Source organism: Phaethon lepturus, unplaced genomic scaffold, assembly GCF_000687285.1.
Source record: "Phaethon lepturus isolate BGI_N335 unplaced genomic scaffold, ASM68728v1 scaffold19395, whole genome shotgun sequence".
NCBI lineage: Eukaryota > Metazoa > Chordata > Aves > Phaethontiformes > Phaethontidae > Phaethon > Phaethon lepturus.
Window position 1 is genome coordinate 96456 of NW_010542395.1, and position 13768 is coordinate 110223.

A 13768-nucleotide genomic window follows, 5' to 3' on the forward strand; every position below is an offset into this window, starting at 1 on the left:
ATTTGCATCAGCTAAAGACAAGACACAGTCATTAAACACTGAGACAGGTTTTGAAAAAAAAATGGCAGCATCCATGCACTGTGTCCTCTGTAGTCAAGTAACGTCAGCTACATTTTTGTATACATATCCACCACAAAATGATGACAGAATTGTAATTTTATTTAAGGACAACCTCACATATGCACAAATACAACCCTAGAAAAGACCTAGGTTTCCCTCCTATTTTCCCCACTCACATCAAGTGAGAAATTAAAATCCTAACTTTCAAGAGTCCACAGAAAGGTTTTGAAGAGACAGGAATGTTACTGGGGGTTTTGTTTGCTTGTTTTCTATGTAGAAACACATTTTTTTCACAGCTACAACCTCATTCTATTGGAATGGAGTGGAAAATAGCCAAAAGTAGTAGTATCTCTAGCGCAGTATGAAAATCCTCTTTATTATTACAGTGATTTGCATTTGCTGTGTTATAAGCTTCTCTTTAAAGGTTTTACTGATGTATTACAAAAGTTACGGCATGCAGTCTTAGACACTGATTTCCGAAACCTCAGCTGCCAAGAAATCAGACCAGCCCCTGATGCTTTCCCATATTTCCCAAAGTGTTCAACGTCCAGAAGTGGCATTTGTTCTAGCGGGAACAAGTGAGCTCTTTGTCTTTCTTTTTTGGTATGCCGTTCCACCCTCATATATACCACTCTGTACCTGGGGACGAGAATATAGCAATTAGGCACAGCCCTCTTGGTTAAACTGTGCTTTCTAAACATGCTGGAATGTAATCATTTTAAGAGCTCCTGAGTCGAGAGCCCAAGACACACCCTGCATTCCACCTTTGGTGATGTGATTTATTTCCAAAGCCACGAATATGAGCAGAGTTCAAGGCTATGACCTTGCCTCCCGTCTGGTGCTTTAAGGCAATTTGTATTCCCGGAATGGCAGGAGGGATCTATTCCTCTGTGACTCCGAGTCCAGGGTCTCCGGTGGGCTCTGCCTTGGGGCTGCCTGTGTGTAAAAGTTAGGAGGTGTTTTTCTTGTCCTGGAAATAGTCTAGCCATGCCTTTTCTGTGACTAGGGATAACTGGGCCATTAACATTCTTTGTATTTCTATATTGTATAATGCATCACTCTGTAGATAATTGATCTATCTCCAAAACCATTTGAGTTGTCCTCATAGTGTAATGCTTTACCGTTCAGCCGTATTAGCTTGGGTCCCGGAAGCGCAATAGCCATGTTAACATGTTCTCAGCAGGGCTAATTAGTCTGGGCTCAGAGCCATGCTCGTGCAGCTATCCTGCTTCCAGTTCTGGAGGCAACTCATTCCAGACGATATTTAACTTACTGCGTATTACATGCTTACATACTTTCTTTGTCACCATAATATTGCCTAGCCACAATGCTAACCATGGGTAAGGGGTTTGAGGTTTTTGTTTTTTTTTTTTTTACTTTTATTTCTCAATGACAATGATTAAAACCACTTTAAAAATGTCATCCCTAGAAAAACTTTGTCCCTCATTTGTCCACTGAGCGTCTTTGCAGCAGTGGATCTTTCAACGGTCAGCCGCTCGTGGACTTCTGAATTTGATATTAGAATATTATGTGCCATTAACAGTTTTCAAATTATGTAGGAAAAGAGATGCTCATCAAGATGATTTCATTTTAAGGTTTGATGTGTTGGAGACAGGCCAGTTCCATATAGTATCTGCTTCTGATTGTGACGAATTAAGAGATAAAACATCAGTCTTTGTCAGGTCTTTTGGTCCAACTTTCCGTATTGGCAAGGGTACCGGTGTGAGTATAGGAAGTTTTGTATGTTTTTGTCCCTCATGGGTGTGTTTCAACAATGTAATTGGTGGGTTTTTTTGAGGAGGAAAATCATGATTTGCAGATGAAGCAAAAATATATGTTATGCTTATATGTAAAGAGGTGTGACTGAATTTTACTGAGCCTCAGGGAAAATGAAAAAGAAATTGCAGTGTCAAGATAGAGTTTTAAAAAGTGGATTATGGAAATGCAGCTGCACAACCTCTGAAGCAAACTCTGGAAATCATCCTAGTTGCCAGAGAGACTCATTGTTGAAGACACTGTCTGTAACCCACTGGCTTGGAAGTGGGAAGCCTGCAGTTAATTGGAGTGGAGTTCCTGTGTCTAATCCAAAGTCCCTGACTTCAGAGTGCTTTGATTCAGATGTTCAAAGATCTCTAAGAGTAGCAAATAATGACTTTGTGATTTTGGAAATTTTCTGATGTGATAAAATTAGCTTCCTGGGTTTTTTCCTATCAGTACGCATATGAGAAGTACACATTATCAGTACGCATATGAAAATGTATCGCGGTTTACAGTTCAGGCTTTGCTGTTGTTGATTGAGTATGTTGTTGTAAATGCAGGTGTTTCAGGATGCTAAATTCTAAAGGCCTCTGTAAGATGTTGACCTACCTTTGCTTTGTGGTCTTGTGCTTTTCCAGCTCTCAACCTGTGGCTGTCAATACTGTGGTCACACTTCCCACACTAGTGACTTTAGGCACTTGTATGTGTCCAAGCAAGGAAAATAATTATCAGGCATTCACTTCAACCAATAAAGGCCAGTGACTGGTTTTCAGAAGACTCCTTCCATCTTCAACCCAAATCACTCTTTGAAGGATGTATTTTGCACTGACTATAAAGGGAGCTTTGCCCTACTGTGTCCCTGGAATGTGAAATTCAAGGCATTCATATCTAAGAATGTGAAATTCTGAAGGGCAAATTCAGGCCTATTTGTTCAGAAAGAAACCAGCCTACCCCAGTGCTGCATCTCACACTGCTTCAGTTTCACAATGCTCTCAACGCATTCAAACCATATAAACTCTGATCTCCTCTTTGACATTAATTGCGTGTTCCGTCTAGTCACTTGACTTGCCTGTAGCTCCATGATCAAGAATGCCACATTTCATAACCTGAACGTTTTGTTCGTTGTTGTTTTTTTTTCTCAGTCTTTTTATATACTTTTTATGTACTTACACCATATAATTTATACTAAGCATATATGAAAGTTCAGATGAGAGAAGTTTAAAGGCGAGTCAAACACCCTGGAATAAACCATGAACAGATTACACTCAAAATCTAAGGTAGATTTTCCTGAGAATTGTTATAATCTCAGCCAAAGGCTTCCCTGGTTCAGTCCTGCTAGGAATTTACTCATTTCAGCTGAGGAAGCCAAAAGCAGGCTCGGCACTAGCCACAGCACTCTTGCATGCTGATGGCTGTAGTTATGTGAGCCCTTCTGGCCTAATCCTGCTGTCGTTAGGCAAGGGCATGGGCTGAGACAAATATTTAGCTTTTCTGTTTGTTTTGTTTTGTTTTTTGAGATCTATATTTGACCCTGGTTGTTCAATCAACTTTGGACGTGCACAGAGCTCAATGAATGATTTGATCCACGGCCCATAAATCTAGTAGATTTAGAAGTATCTGTAGAAGATACTATTTAACCTCTCCAATTCCTTTTGTAACAGGCAGTTTGGTTTACACTAAGGGAATAAAGCCAGCCAGTACAGAGCAGTGACAGGTTATGAGATCAGTAAATATACTGCACTGATGGTAAGGATCCTTTAGTCTTAGTGCCTGACATGATGGCTTTGTCTCAGGATGAGGAAACTAAGCAGGGAGTCAGGACAAGCTGTGCATTAGGTTCTGGACTGTGATGGACAATGATCTCAGGAAGGTGTTCAGAAATGACAAGTCCCAGGGACTAAAAAGCAGTCTGGAGTTTTGCACATCTGTACTCTAGACTATGAGTTTTCTGTTTCAGGTTGTGATGGTGTTGAGCTCTCAAGAAAGATGTGAAAAATGATGGTAGAAGGATTCTCTGAAAACAGGTTTGCCTGGAGTAAAGTTTAACGTCCAAGCCACACAAATCTAGCGGAACTTCTGATTATACTTTCGGAGGAGATAAAGGGCGTGCAGCCTGCACTCGGATGGTCTGAGGAGCACTGAAGAGATACCAGGCTGATGCATCCCCCTGGAAACCAGGAGGGCTGAGTTTATTCCCGGCTTTCCTGTTGAGGGGATGTGCACCTCTGCACAGTTCCTGGCAGGGGTCTGTGCGTGTTTGCTCCTTTAGTTCTGTTACCTAATTATGTGCAAGCGCTGCCACATTGGTAAAGACCTTGCAAGGCACTGTCCATAGGCTGAAGAATTGCATCATTCTGCCAGGCTAGACTTGACAAGTGACATGGCTGTGAGTAAGCAGGTGGTGCGTGAGCCTGAGTCCCACTCAAATCCTCACCTTCGGATCAGCTAGTTCAAGCAGCAGAAGTATTATAAGCTCGCAATATCCACAGCGTCCAGAGGGGCTGGTGCCATCTTAGGTGAAGCAATATGCAACCCTATAACGAGAAGCTTTCCCCACAAAGGGTTCTGTAATCTCAGGGAAACAGCAGAATTACGAAACAGTCACCACTCTCACTGTCAGGTGGGGACTGCAGATGCAGAAGTGAGCTGGCTTTCCCAAGCTTTCGCAAGGTATCCATAGCAGAGCAGTCAAATATCTACAGTCCCACGTGACTCCATTCTCTTGTTTATATTGCAAGTGTATTTTTGTTCTCTCTCAAGTCACACTTCATGTGTTGCTTGATGTTTCTGGATCTGACCCGTAGCCTGCTGAAATTATGGGAGGAATCTTCCATCTGACATCAGTATGGTTTGGACACGAAATTTTGAACCTGAATTCCTGAAGGAGGAAATCTTACTTTCCTGTCTTAGGTCAGTACCTAACAGCATTGGGTAGGGCTGGAATATGTGAAGTAAAATGAAATAATTAAAAAAGAACTATGAATTTTAAGACAGAATTCCAAAGAAGATTGTTGGCTGTTTCTGCATTTATAAAGTCTGCTAGAAGTTTTTTTTTTTCCATAATGTAAGGCTTTGCTGCAGGGGACGTCATTTGTTTCTGGTGGCTTTGTAATGCAGCTAAGCTTCACAGGAGAGAAGGGCTCCGGGGTCTTTTGCAGTTTCAGTACTTTTCCTCTCTGTTCTCCAGCATTTCCTTTTGTTCAGGCTAGGATCTGACTTTCGATGGTCCTTCTGCACATCTTGCCACTGGCTCTAATTAATAAACTGCTTCTAGAAATTCCACTCATTGTCTTTTTTTTTTTTTTATTTAAGAGGCGGTTCAGGATAATTGCTGTCTTTAAAGTTTTATGAATCAGTGTTTGACATCTTTGATGTTGATTGATTTTCAGAAAACTGCACTTTTTGTTCTAATGTTCAATTTGTCACTGTTACAAACAAATAAGAGATTTAAAACCCCAATGATGCAGATGTTCTTTAGCTTTGTTGCCATCTGTTTTCCTGCTTACTGGATTCCAAGACTAACATTTGTGCATTTTAATGAAGTTACATTTATATAATAGATAAGATACAATAGAATTGAAAATAGATATAACAGAAAGTCTTTTATCTAAGTTGATTTTTAAATCGCTTTCTCACAGACCAATATTTTTCTGATGGTTTTTATTTTCATTATAAACTTATCTTTAACTAGAGGGTTTGAAAAAAACTGTTCTGCTCAGTTATACATAAATTGCAGATCAGAAAACTGAGATTTCCATGGAAGTCTGCCAAGACAGGCATATGGTATGACCTTAATTTTCTTCACAAATTTTACCTTGTGTCATTTAAATGACATCTTCCTGGATGTCAGAAAGCTATACACTTACCTACGCTCCTTGAAGTTGTACATCCGATATTTGAATTCTTAGTAATTTCTCTCTCCAACAAATTATTTTTAGAACCAGCTCACTGAAAAGGGTTGAAATTTTAGGATTTCTGTAGAATAAAAGTCTGATTTATAAAAATCATATTGGATTACTTCCCCACTTATCTAGGTAATTTCTGTGTTTAAATTTTTGTGATATTTTTTGGTAATATTTCTTCAACAGGTGACAGACTGAACTGCCCACCATCTAGCTGGCAATTATCTAAATCTATAACTCAGGCAAACACAAGTAACCAAGGTTTTACAGGCACTTCTTTCTGTTAAAAAGAAGGTATTTCAGGCGGAAGTGTTGGTATCTGTTACAGCTTGTGAGATTACAAAGCAGTAAGTGCTAATTAAACCTTTATTTATATTCAAAAAGAAATATGCAGTCCTAAGTGCCTTCATCTGTAATGTAACAAGGTTTATAGTAAACACTGCTAATCCAGTGTGCTTAGAAGTGATATTTTGGGAGATAGATAAGATTTCAGATACTCATGGCTGCTCGTCTGTGACAAGTAGATTAGCCATATTTTTGGAATGAAAGGCTTCCTCATGCTGCCTTCCCCTTCTCTCGGCATTTCAATTTATCTTGCCTCCTTGTCTCATCTCCCTGAAATATTTAGCGTTCTTTGTCTTCAGTACCAGCACCTCTTGTCCAAAATAATTTCAGTTCCACACACTTCCAGCAGGGTTAAAGCAAATTCTTGCTTGGTGTAAACAGTCCAGCGGTCTCCTTGGGATTCCGTAACTGTGCTGAATCCTTATTTCTGTTCACCTGCGCACTGACTGGTCTTGGTTTGGTGATTTTCTCTCTTCCATCCATTTTTTCTAATCCACTGACTACCCAGCCTGTACATCTTCTTATATTAATGTCATGCTCTACATCCAGCTCACAGCATTTGAACACATTGGTGATTCATTGCAGACTGAGATTACTAAATAATCTTCTCCACAGAAGAGACTGTCTTCTTTCCGTAGAAACCCAGTCTCAAAAAGAATTTAGGCCAGTATGTCCTTTGTCCAGCCTCTCAGAGGCCAATAATCATGAACTATGATGGCCCAAGGAATGTGCAACAGAATAGGCAGATATGATGCAAAGCTAACGAGTTCATGCCAATGTGGTCTGAAGGAAAGGAGAATAATCTCATGTTCTCCAGCACCTGGAGCCTCAAGATGTATCAAAGACTGACCTAATATGCACCAAAAAAATAGTGTTAGAAAGGAAGGGGTGCAATTTTTTTAAAAAATGGAGATTTCCAGATCTTCAGAAGACAATTACTACTTGAGGGTCCAGGAGCAAAGATATGCCAATACTATTAATAGTTTTTGAACCTCCTTGGTCTGAGCTGAGCTAATTCTACCTGTAGGTAAATTTGCCACAGCCTTTGTCAATTCCTGCACTTTCTCAGTCAGTAAATCCTGGACGCTGTATTAATCAGAGATGACATAAGGAGTTGAAGAGTACTATATGGCTGCTAATAAAAAAAAACCCAACAAATCAAACCACAAAAAAACCCACAAAAAACACACACGAAAACATCCTCCTAGTAAAATGTACATTTTGTTTCATTCAGCCATAGCAGTAGAAAGAAGCATGTTGGAGGATATGTCAGCATATTGTATTTGCAACGGTCTAAGTCAGTGAAAGGTCTTTTCAGTCTCTCCGTTTCTGCACCATAAATTTGTCACTCTCTGGCTTCAGAAGGACTTGGTAGATCATGGAGTGCTGGCTGGTCATTGAATTCCCCTTGCTCCTTTATAAACTGTACAGTGTTATTGGCAACTTTTGGACGTGTAAGGCACACCTACTGAAATTCTGTTCTAATGTTTCTTAAATTCAAGTAACATGGTTAACATCGTGTCCTGGCTTAAGAGTGAGGAAATATGGATACATCTTAAATCCGGTGGAATCTTACACTTTAAAGCACACAGCACACTGGCTAAGACTGCTTTCTTTGAGCGCAGTATTTGGTTCACACTGCTCTTTGGGAACCCAGTGGAATATTTAAAATAAACATTTGTGAAAATGCTGTGTTGGATGACAGCTTAAGGGTAGTAAAACGCAAGTACGTATTTTCCCATCTCTTGCAGAAGCTGAATGCTTGTGATGACAGGAGCAGGAGCTAGACAAGGGTGATTCTTCCATTCCAGCCCAGTCACATCTTGCTTCCTCCCTCTTTCTGCTCCTAGCCAGGCAGTTAGAGACGTCTCATCTCCTGTGATGTTGCACTGCATCCACCAGAAATCAAAGTGGAAGCCCTGCAACGCAAGAATTGCTTAGCTAATCCGAATTGCCAGAGGAAGGAAAAGCTTAACGCTCCTTGCTTTTTAAGATTCTTTGTTACATCTTTATAATTGTTTGGTTTTAATTACACCACAAAGTTATCTGCCATGCCTTTGAACAGAACACACACATACAAAGCTTCTTTTTCCTATTGGCTTCAGGCTGCTAATTTTGACACCTTTGTAATAAATCTGTTGGCTAGATGCAAAGCTTCAGGCTTGGCAGGACCTCAGGAAATCAAGAGAGGAGGTAGCAATTTTTGTAAGAACAGGAGTTCCAAAGGAGATAGATTAACAGGAATCATTTCCAACTGAGCTAACCTGTTTAAACGTAGCCAGTACTTGAAAAGGGAAAACAGTTAGAGTGAATTACCAGAGAAGTGTTACTCCTTGTGAAGTGAATTTCAGCACTTAAAACCATCTTTCTGGATGCCTGTAATATTTATGGTACAGCCCTGAAGGGCCAAATACACTCTATGGAAATACAACGTACTTTCCATCACCCAGTGTTTCCTACTGGCTGGTTCTACACCTTCAGAGTTGCAATTAAGAAGAAGGGTGATTTCTTCTAATGAGTCCAGAGGGGTTAAATATTTTTGACCAAATTTGTGGTGCTTAAATTTACAGCACCGGTCCCCTAAGCTTCAGAGTTTATAAATGAAAAGAAGTAGGCACCTTCATGGGGTAATTCAGAACCTATAGGTGGGAGACTACTGTTGGTGATAATGTTTCTCTAAAGTGTTTGAATTCTTGGTTTTTGCTGGAATATCATTGCCCTTACAATTTTCAGTATGAAAAAAATGGGGCCTAAATAACATTGTGGAACCTAAATACATCTATTATTTGGGGCCAAAGGGGACAGATAAACGTTATTAATTAGATTTTTCATTTACTCAATGGAAAGAGGTAAACTCCTAAGCAAATTCCTAGTTCCAGCTTATTAAAATTTAAAACTTTCGTCTACGATCCACTCTCCTCACACTCTTCTACTGATGCAAGTTAGTAGAAGGACACCCACCCTTCAGAAGGGTAATTCAAATTTCAAGTGACCCTTCATATATTTTTTTCTTTCTCCAGTGACTAAAGGAAATTTGGGCAAGTATGCTCATATCTTGGAAACCCATAGTAAAATAAATGGAAAAAAAAACCCCAAACAATCCCTTTTGTGGTGGCTAGACTGATATTTCCATAGCAATGATTATTAAAATAATATGACTGGTTTTCCCTGGAATGCATATCTCTCTGTACTATGTACACAAAACAAACAAGGCAGTATTTACATTGCAAGAACTGCTGATGAATATAGTTTTTCTTTTTTTGAGAAATCTATCCAAAATGTTCTGTATTATTATTGGGTTTGTAAAGAACTCTTGAAGAACAACTGATTGCAAAAATTAAGATCACAGGGAACAAGAAATCACATAGTATACATATATGTTTTCACAGCTTTCCAGCTGCAGAGCTGGTGAGAGAACTTTGCAACAGATTTGGGTATAGTTACGAAATCTGAGTTGGCCACTCTCTGAGTTGAGAAGTGACTACTGAAGCTACTTATAAAAAGGCTGCCCTACACTGGGTTTTTTTGGGGAAAAAAAAAAGGCAAACTAAAAAAACCTGTCATCGTTGTGGTAGGATCAAACTATGGAATCAGACTGAAGCAGCACAGTAAATATTGTGCTACCATAAAATATCATATGTTAAAAGTCTTCTTATTTGTTTAATATTTAAGTTTTTTAATTCTATTTTTATTAGAATGATATGGGAGGTCAAAGGAGCCTAATAAACAAGTGGACTACTTTTCTGAAAGCCAGGCTTGTGTGTTCAATACCTGGTCCTGAAGGAGCAGACACACATTTTGATGAGCTGCGTAAGTTGATTTATCTTTAATGGTCTATTTTTACATCAGTATTGCTTGGGGGTTTTTTGATGTTTGTAGAAGCACTATGTCTTGTTCTGATTTTGCTCCTCTTCCAAACGGTGCTGGTAATATCTCTGATTTTTATCAGTAGTCCCCGATTATAACTTGAATTAGTCTAATCAGAAATATGGGGGTTTTCCCTTTCACAGTGAAAATCTGATTCTGTATAGGAAACAGACTATCTGCAAATGGACAAACTTCAGAATATTAGCCCAAATTCACGTGGCAGAAATTAAAATTCAGACAAAAATAAAACTTTGTTGTATATTTACAAATTTCCAAATTATAAATTGTAAATGCAGAAATACTCAATGAATGTTTAATTAAAAAAAAACCCAAACATTTTTCCCATTGCAGAAGACATATTCTTACTTTCTACAAGAGACGAGAGAAATCCACTTGTATATGGAGTCTTCACTACAACAAGGTATGCCTTAGGATCACGTTTGCCTCTGGAAACAAATGCTGAAGATCTTATTCAGGCCTTTTATTAAACCCTCATAACTAGATCCTGACTCCTGAGAGCTGTGAGAGAATGCTTGAATAAGGCCTGCAATATTGGGCTGTAGTCACTAAGGACAATATTTTCAGATATGAAAATAATAAATTATGTCCCTAACCCTTTGTGTGCCTGACTTCTGAGAATGATTGTAAAAATAGCAATCTATCAAGTGGTCCCAAAGGCTAAGTCCAGGTTTCAACTGAGCAAAGCTTTAAACTGTAATGGCAGCGACATTTAGTATCTGTAGTTATCAATCAGACCTGTACACATTATCTGTTATTTAGCACCACTTATATCAGCTCTCAGGTATAGGATTGATCCAAAGCCCATCAGACTCTGTGGAATTAGTTAATCCACTGGATGAGGCATGGCCCTCAGAGGTGTTTGCAATACGCACATCAATCCATCTTCTTTTTCAGCTCTGTCTTCAAGGGCTCTGCGGTTTGTGTGTACAGCATGGCGGATATCAGGGCTGTTTTCAATGGTCCTTATGCTCACAAAGAGAGCGTGGATCATCGGTGGGTACAATATGAAGGTCGCATCCCGTATCCCAGACCTGGTACAGTAAGTGTCTCCTTAATTACACACTTCTATTTTTACTCACAAGCGATCATACTTCACACCCCTCCCGGGACTGGTAATTTATATTTTCCACTCAGGATGTTTCAAATTATCCTCTCAACCCTTTGCCTTCTGTTGACAGCTCAGACTTCTACCTACCCTGTAGCTATATAAATATACACTTTTCCATGTCTCTGAGATAACACTGTGTCCAGACTGTCTGTTTTCCCGATTGTCTCTCATATTGTGGTCTCCTACGGTACAGTTGTATTTCTGTCTTTTGGGATCACCTCTAAGGCATCAACACTTCATAAAAAGCCAAAGGCATTTCTTTATGGAGTATTAAGTTATGATGAGGTATTTTATTTGAAGTCTCGTATTTCTATTATCTTCGTGTCTGTTAAAATCCTCTTCCTTGAGATATGGTCATTGATTCTATTGTGTGTGTTTGTGCATGTGCTGTGTTTTGAAGTAAAATAAGGAGTTAGTTGCTGGAGATTTTATGTGATGAAAGGTAAGTGATAGGAAAAAAAGAGAAGTGTAAGATCTGGAAACACTTCTAAATCCCAATCTCTTAGACTTCAGATGTAACAATTGGGCCAAAACAAAGGGGAAAATTTTGAAGGACTTATTAAAGAATTCTTCCCCCACTTCTGTCTTGACATTAAATGTGGGAAAAGATGGACCTAAGTTACAGCTAAGGAAGAAAATGGTACTCAAAAAAAATGCACCTACTTTAAAAAAGTCATCACAACTTTGAGAAATTCTTCAATGTAAAATGAGTAAATTTTATGTATGTAAATGTAATGAATGTAAAATTAATTATATGAAATTAATGAATTAAAATTAATGAATGTAAAAAAGCAATGATTTAAGAGAAAGACAAATATTATCCAGGATAGCTTTACATTATCTTGGTCAGGTATTCAGTGAACTAGTACTAGGCAGCTGCATAAATGCAGCCAAGCACTGAGCTACTGAGGTTGGGCTGCTGCTGGTACCTTGCCTAAAAACCATCTGGGGGTTTCTGCACTATTTCTCTAACATCAGCACTGGTGTAAGCTTTGTTTCAAGCCACATTATCTAGCTTATTTAGCTCTTCTTTTAATACATTTCCTTGTGTCTCTGTGTTGTCTTCATCATCCTTCCAATGGACGCAACTGCATGGTCCGAGCCCACGCTGTTTGCTGCACTCGGTGATCCCAGGCTTCAGCAGGTCAGGCCCTGAGCTCCGACTCCCGCGCCCAGCTGCGAGCGAGTCGCGGAGGGCAGCTCTCCCTGTAAAGAGCAAGGCAGCCCCAGGGATTGATTCGGCCTGCCTAGGATCTGCCTGCTGGAGCAAATGCGCTCCTAATTTAGACAATTTAGGCAGTGTAGGCTTACGCATCTCTCTCTCATGCAGAATATACAGTACCCTCAGAAAAGAAGATTACATTTGATTTTTTTTTTTTTTAAGCATGTGCAACTCCATTACTGGTTAAGAAGTGCAGATGCATTTAGTTTTAAGTACAAAAATGGTGCCAATGAGAACAATAGCTGGTCCCATGGCATCTAAAGAGATTAAAATAACTCTCTTAAAAATCTCAGAGTGCCCCATAAGGATGAACACTCTGCACAGATAGATGGGTCATAAGCTCATTGCATTTTTGAGTGTATTAGCCATCACATGGTTGAGCTAGGATTCACAAGGAAGGAAACATGTCATGCTGAAGCATGTCAATGCTGATCTTTATCACTGATTTGAATATCCATGCCTGCAAGTATTTTAAAAGTTGGAAAGTTTAAAGATAAAGTTTAGAGATAAAGTTTAAAGATTTTCCGTAAGTTGCCCCTTAACTCTCCAACTGCTTCCTTTAAGCACCTAACAACAGCTGTGAGAAAATGGTTTCATAAAAATCCTTAGGACCTCTATACTCAGTGGATTTCTCCAGGAGTTTTTCCAACCAAGGAGAGAGAAGGGAAGTGGATTTTACTGGAAAGCTCTCAGAAGAAACTTATCTGCAATATTTGCTGTGTAGATAAAGTAAATGTGTTGTTGCATAGTTATTTATCTTTTGTCTTAGCGAGCTCGACTGCAACATACTTCAGGCTCAGTAATTTAATATCGAGTATCCAAATAAGTAGATTCATGCCATGCTCTCATCTTATAATGGGCTATGCCAAATGAACAGATATGAACAGATTTAGGCTGGGATCTGAAAAAGCAGCGCAGTGCTCAAAGGCACGGAAAAGCAGCAGCATGCTACACGCCTGCAGAACACGGCAGTGTGAATGCTGAAATGCTCTTCCTTAAAAATCGATTTCATCATTTCTTGCCAGTTATGAGGTACTTCAGGAATGCTCAGAACAAAGCCAAAGAGGGATAATGTAGCCTTTTTTAAGTTGCTAGAACATTTTCAAAATGTAAGCTTTACCTAAGTGTTGCCTACAGTTAGCATAGCCAGCACTGCCCTGTTCTTATATTTCTTATATTTTAAGTTACTGGCGAAGTCTAAAAATGGCTACGCGAGGAAATGCGTTTCCTTTGATGCTTGGCTTTGAGAGCGGCATTGACTTCCTTTCAGCATTTCTACAGAAGCAGGAGGACTGCTTGCCCTAATTTAACTTTCTGCTCAGCTGCTTTTATCGCCTAAGTAAATAAAGCTGTTCACTATAGAGGCTGTGACCACTTTGATACTGGAATTTTGACAAAATGCTTCCTGTGGCAATTTGTGTCGGAGATAAACTCCCAACACGACCATGACACCATGCCTCCGCAGTGCGGAGCGGCGCGCCGGCA

At 39.4% G+C, this 13768-nt stretch overlaps 1 protein-coding gene across 1 annotated transcript in view; it reads left to right on the forward strand.

The window, feature by feature from the left end:
• Positions 1-10992, forward strand: part of LOC104621481 (semaphorin-3D) — a gene marked incomplete at its 3' end in the record, with an annotated part of 61922 nt that extends 50930 nt beyond the window's left edge. The window contains exons 8-10 of the mRNA XM_010287989.1: positions 9761-9875; positions 10284-10353; positions 10848-10992. Of these exons, the coding sequence (XP_010286291.1) occupies positions 9761-9875; positions 10284-10353; positions 10848-10992 (330 nt within the window). The remainder of the gene's footprint in view (positions 1-9760; positions 9876-10283; positions 10354-10847) is intronic.
• Positions 10993-13768: the final 2776 nt, after the last annotated feature.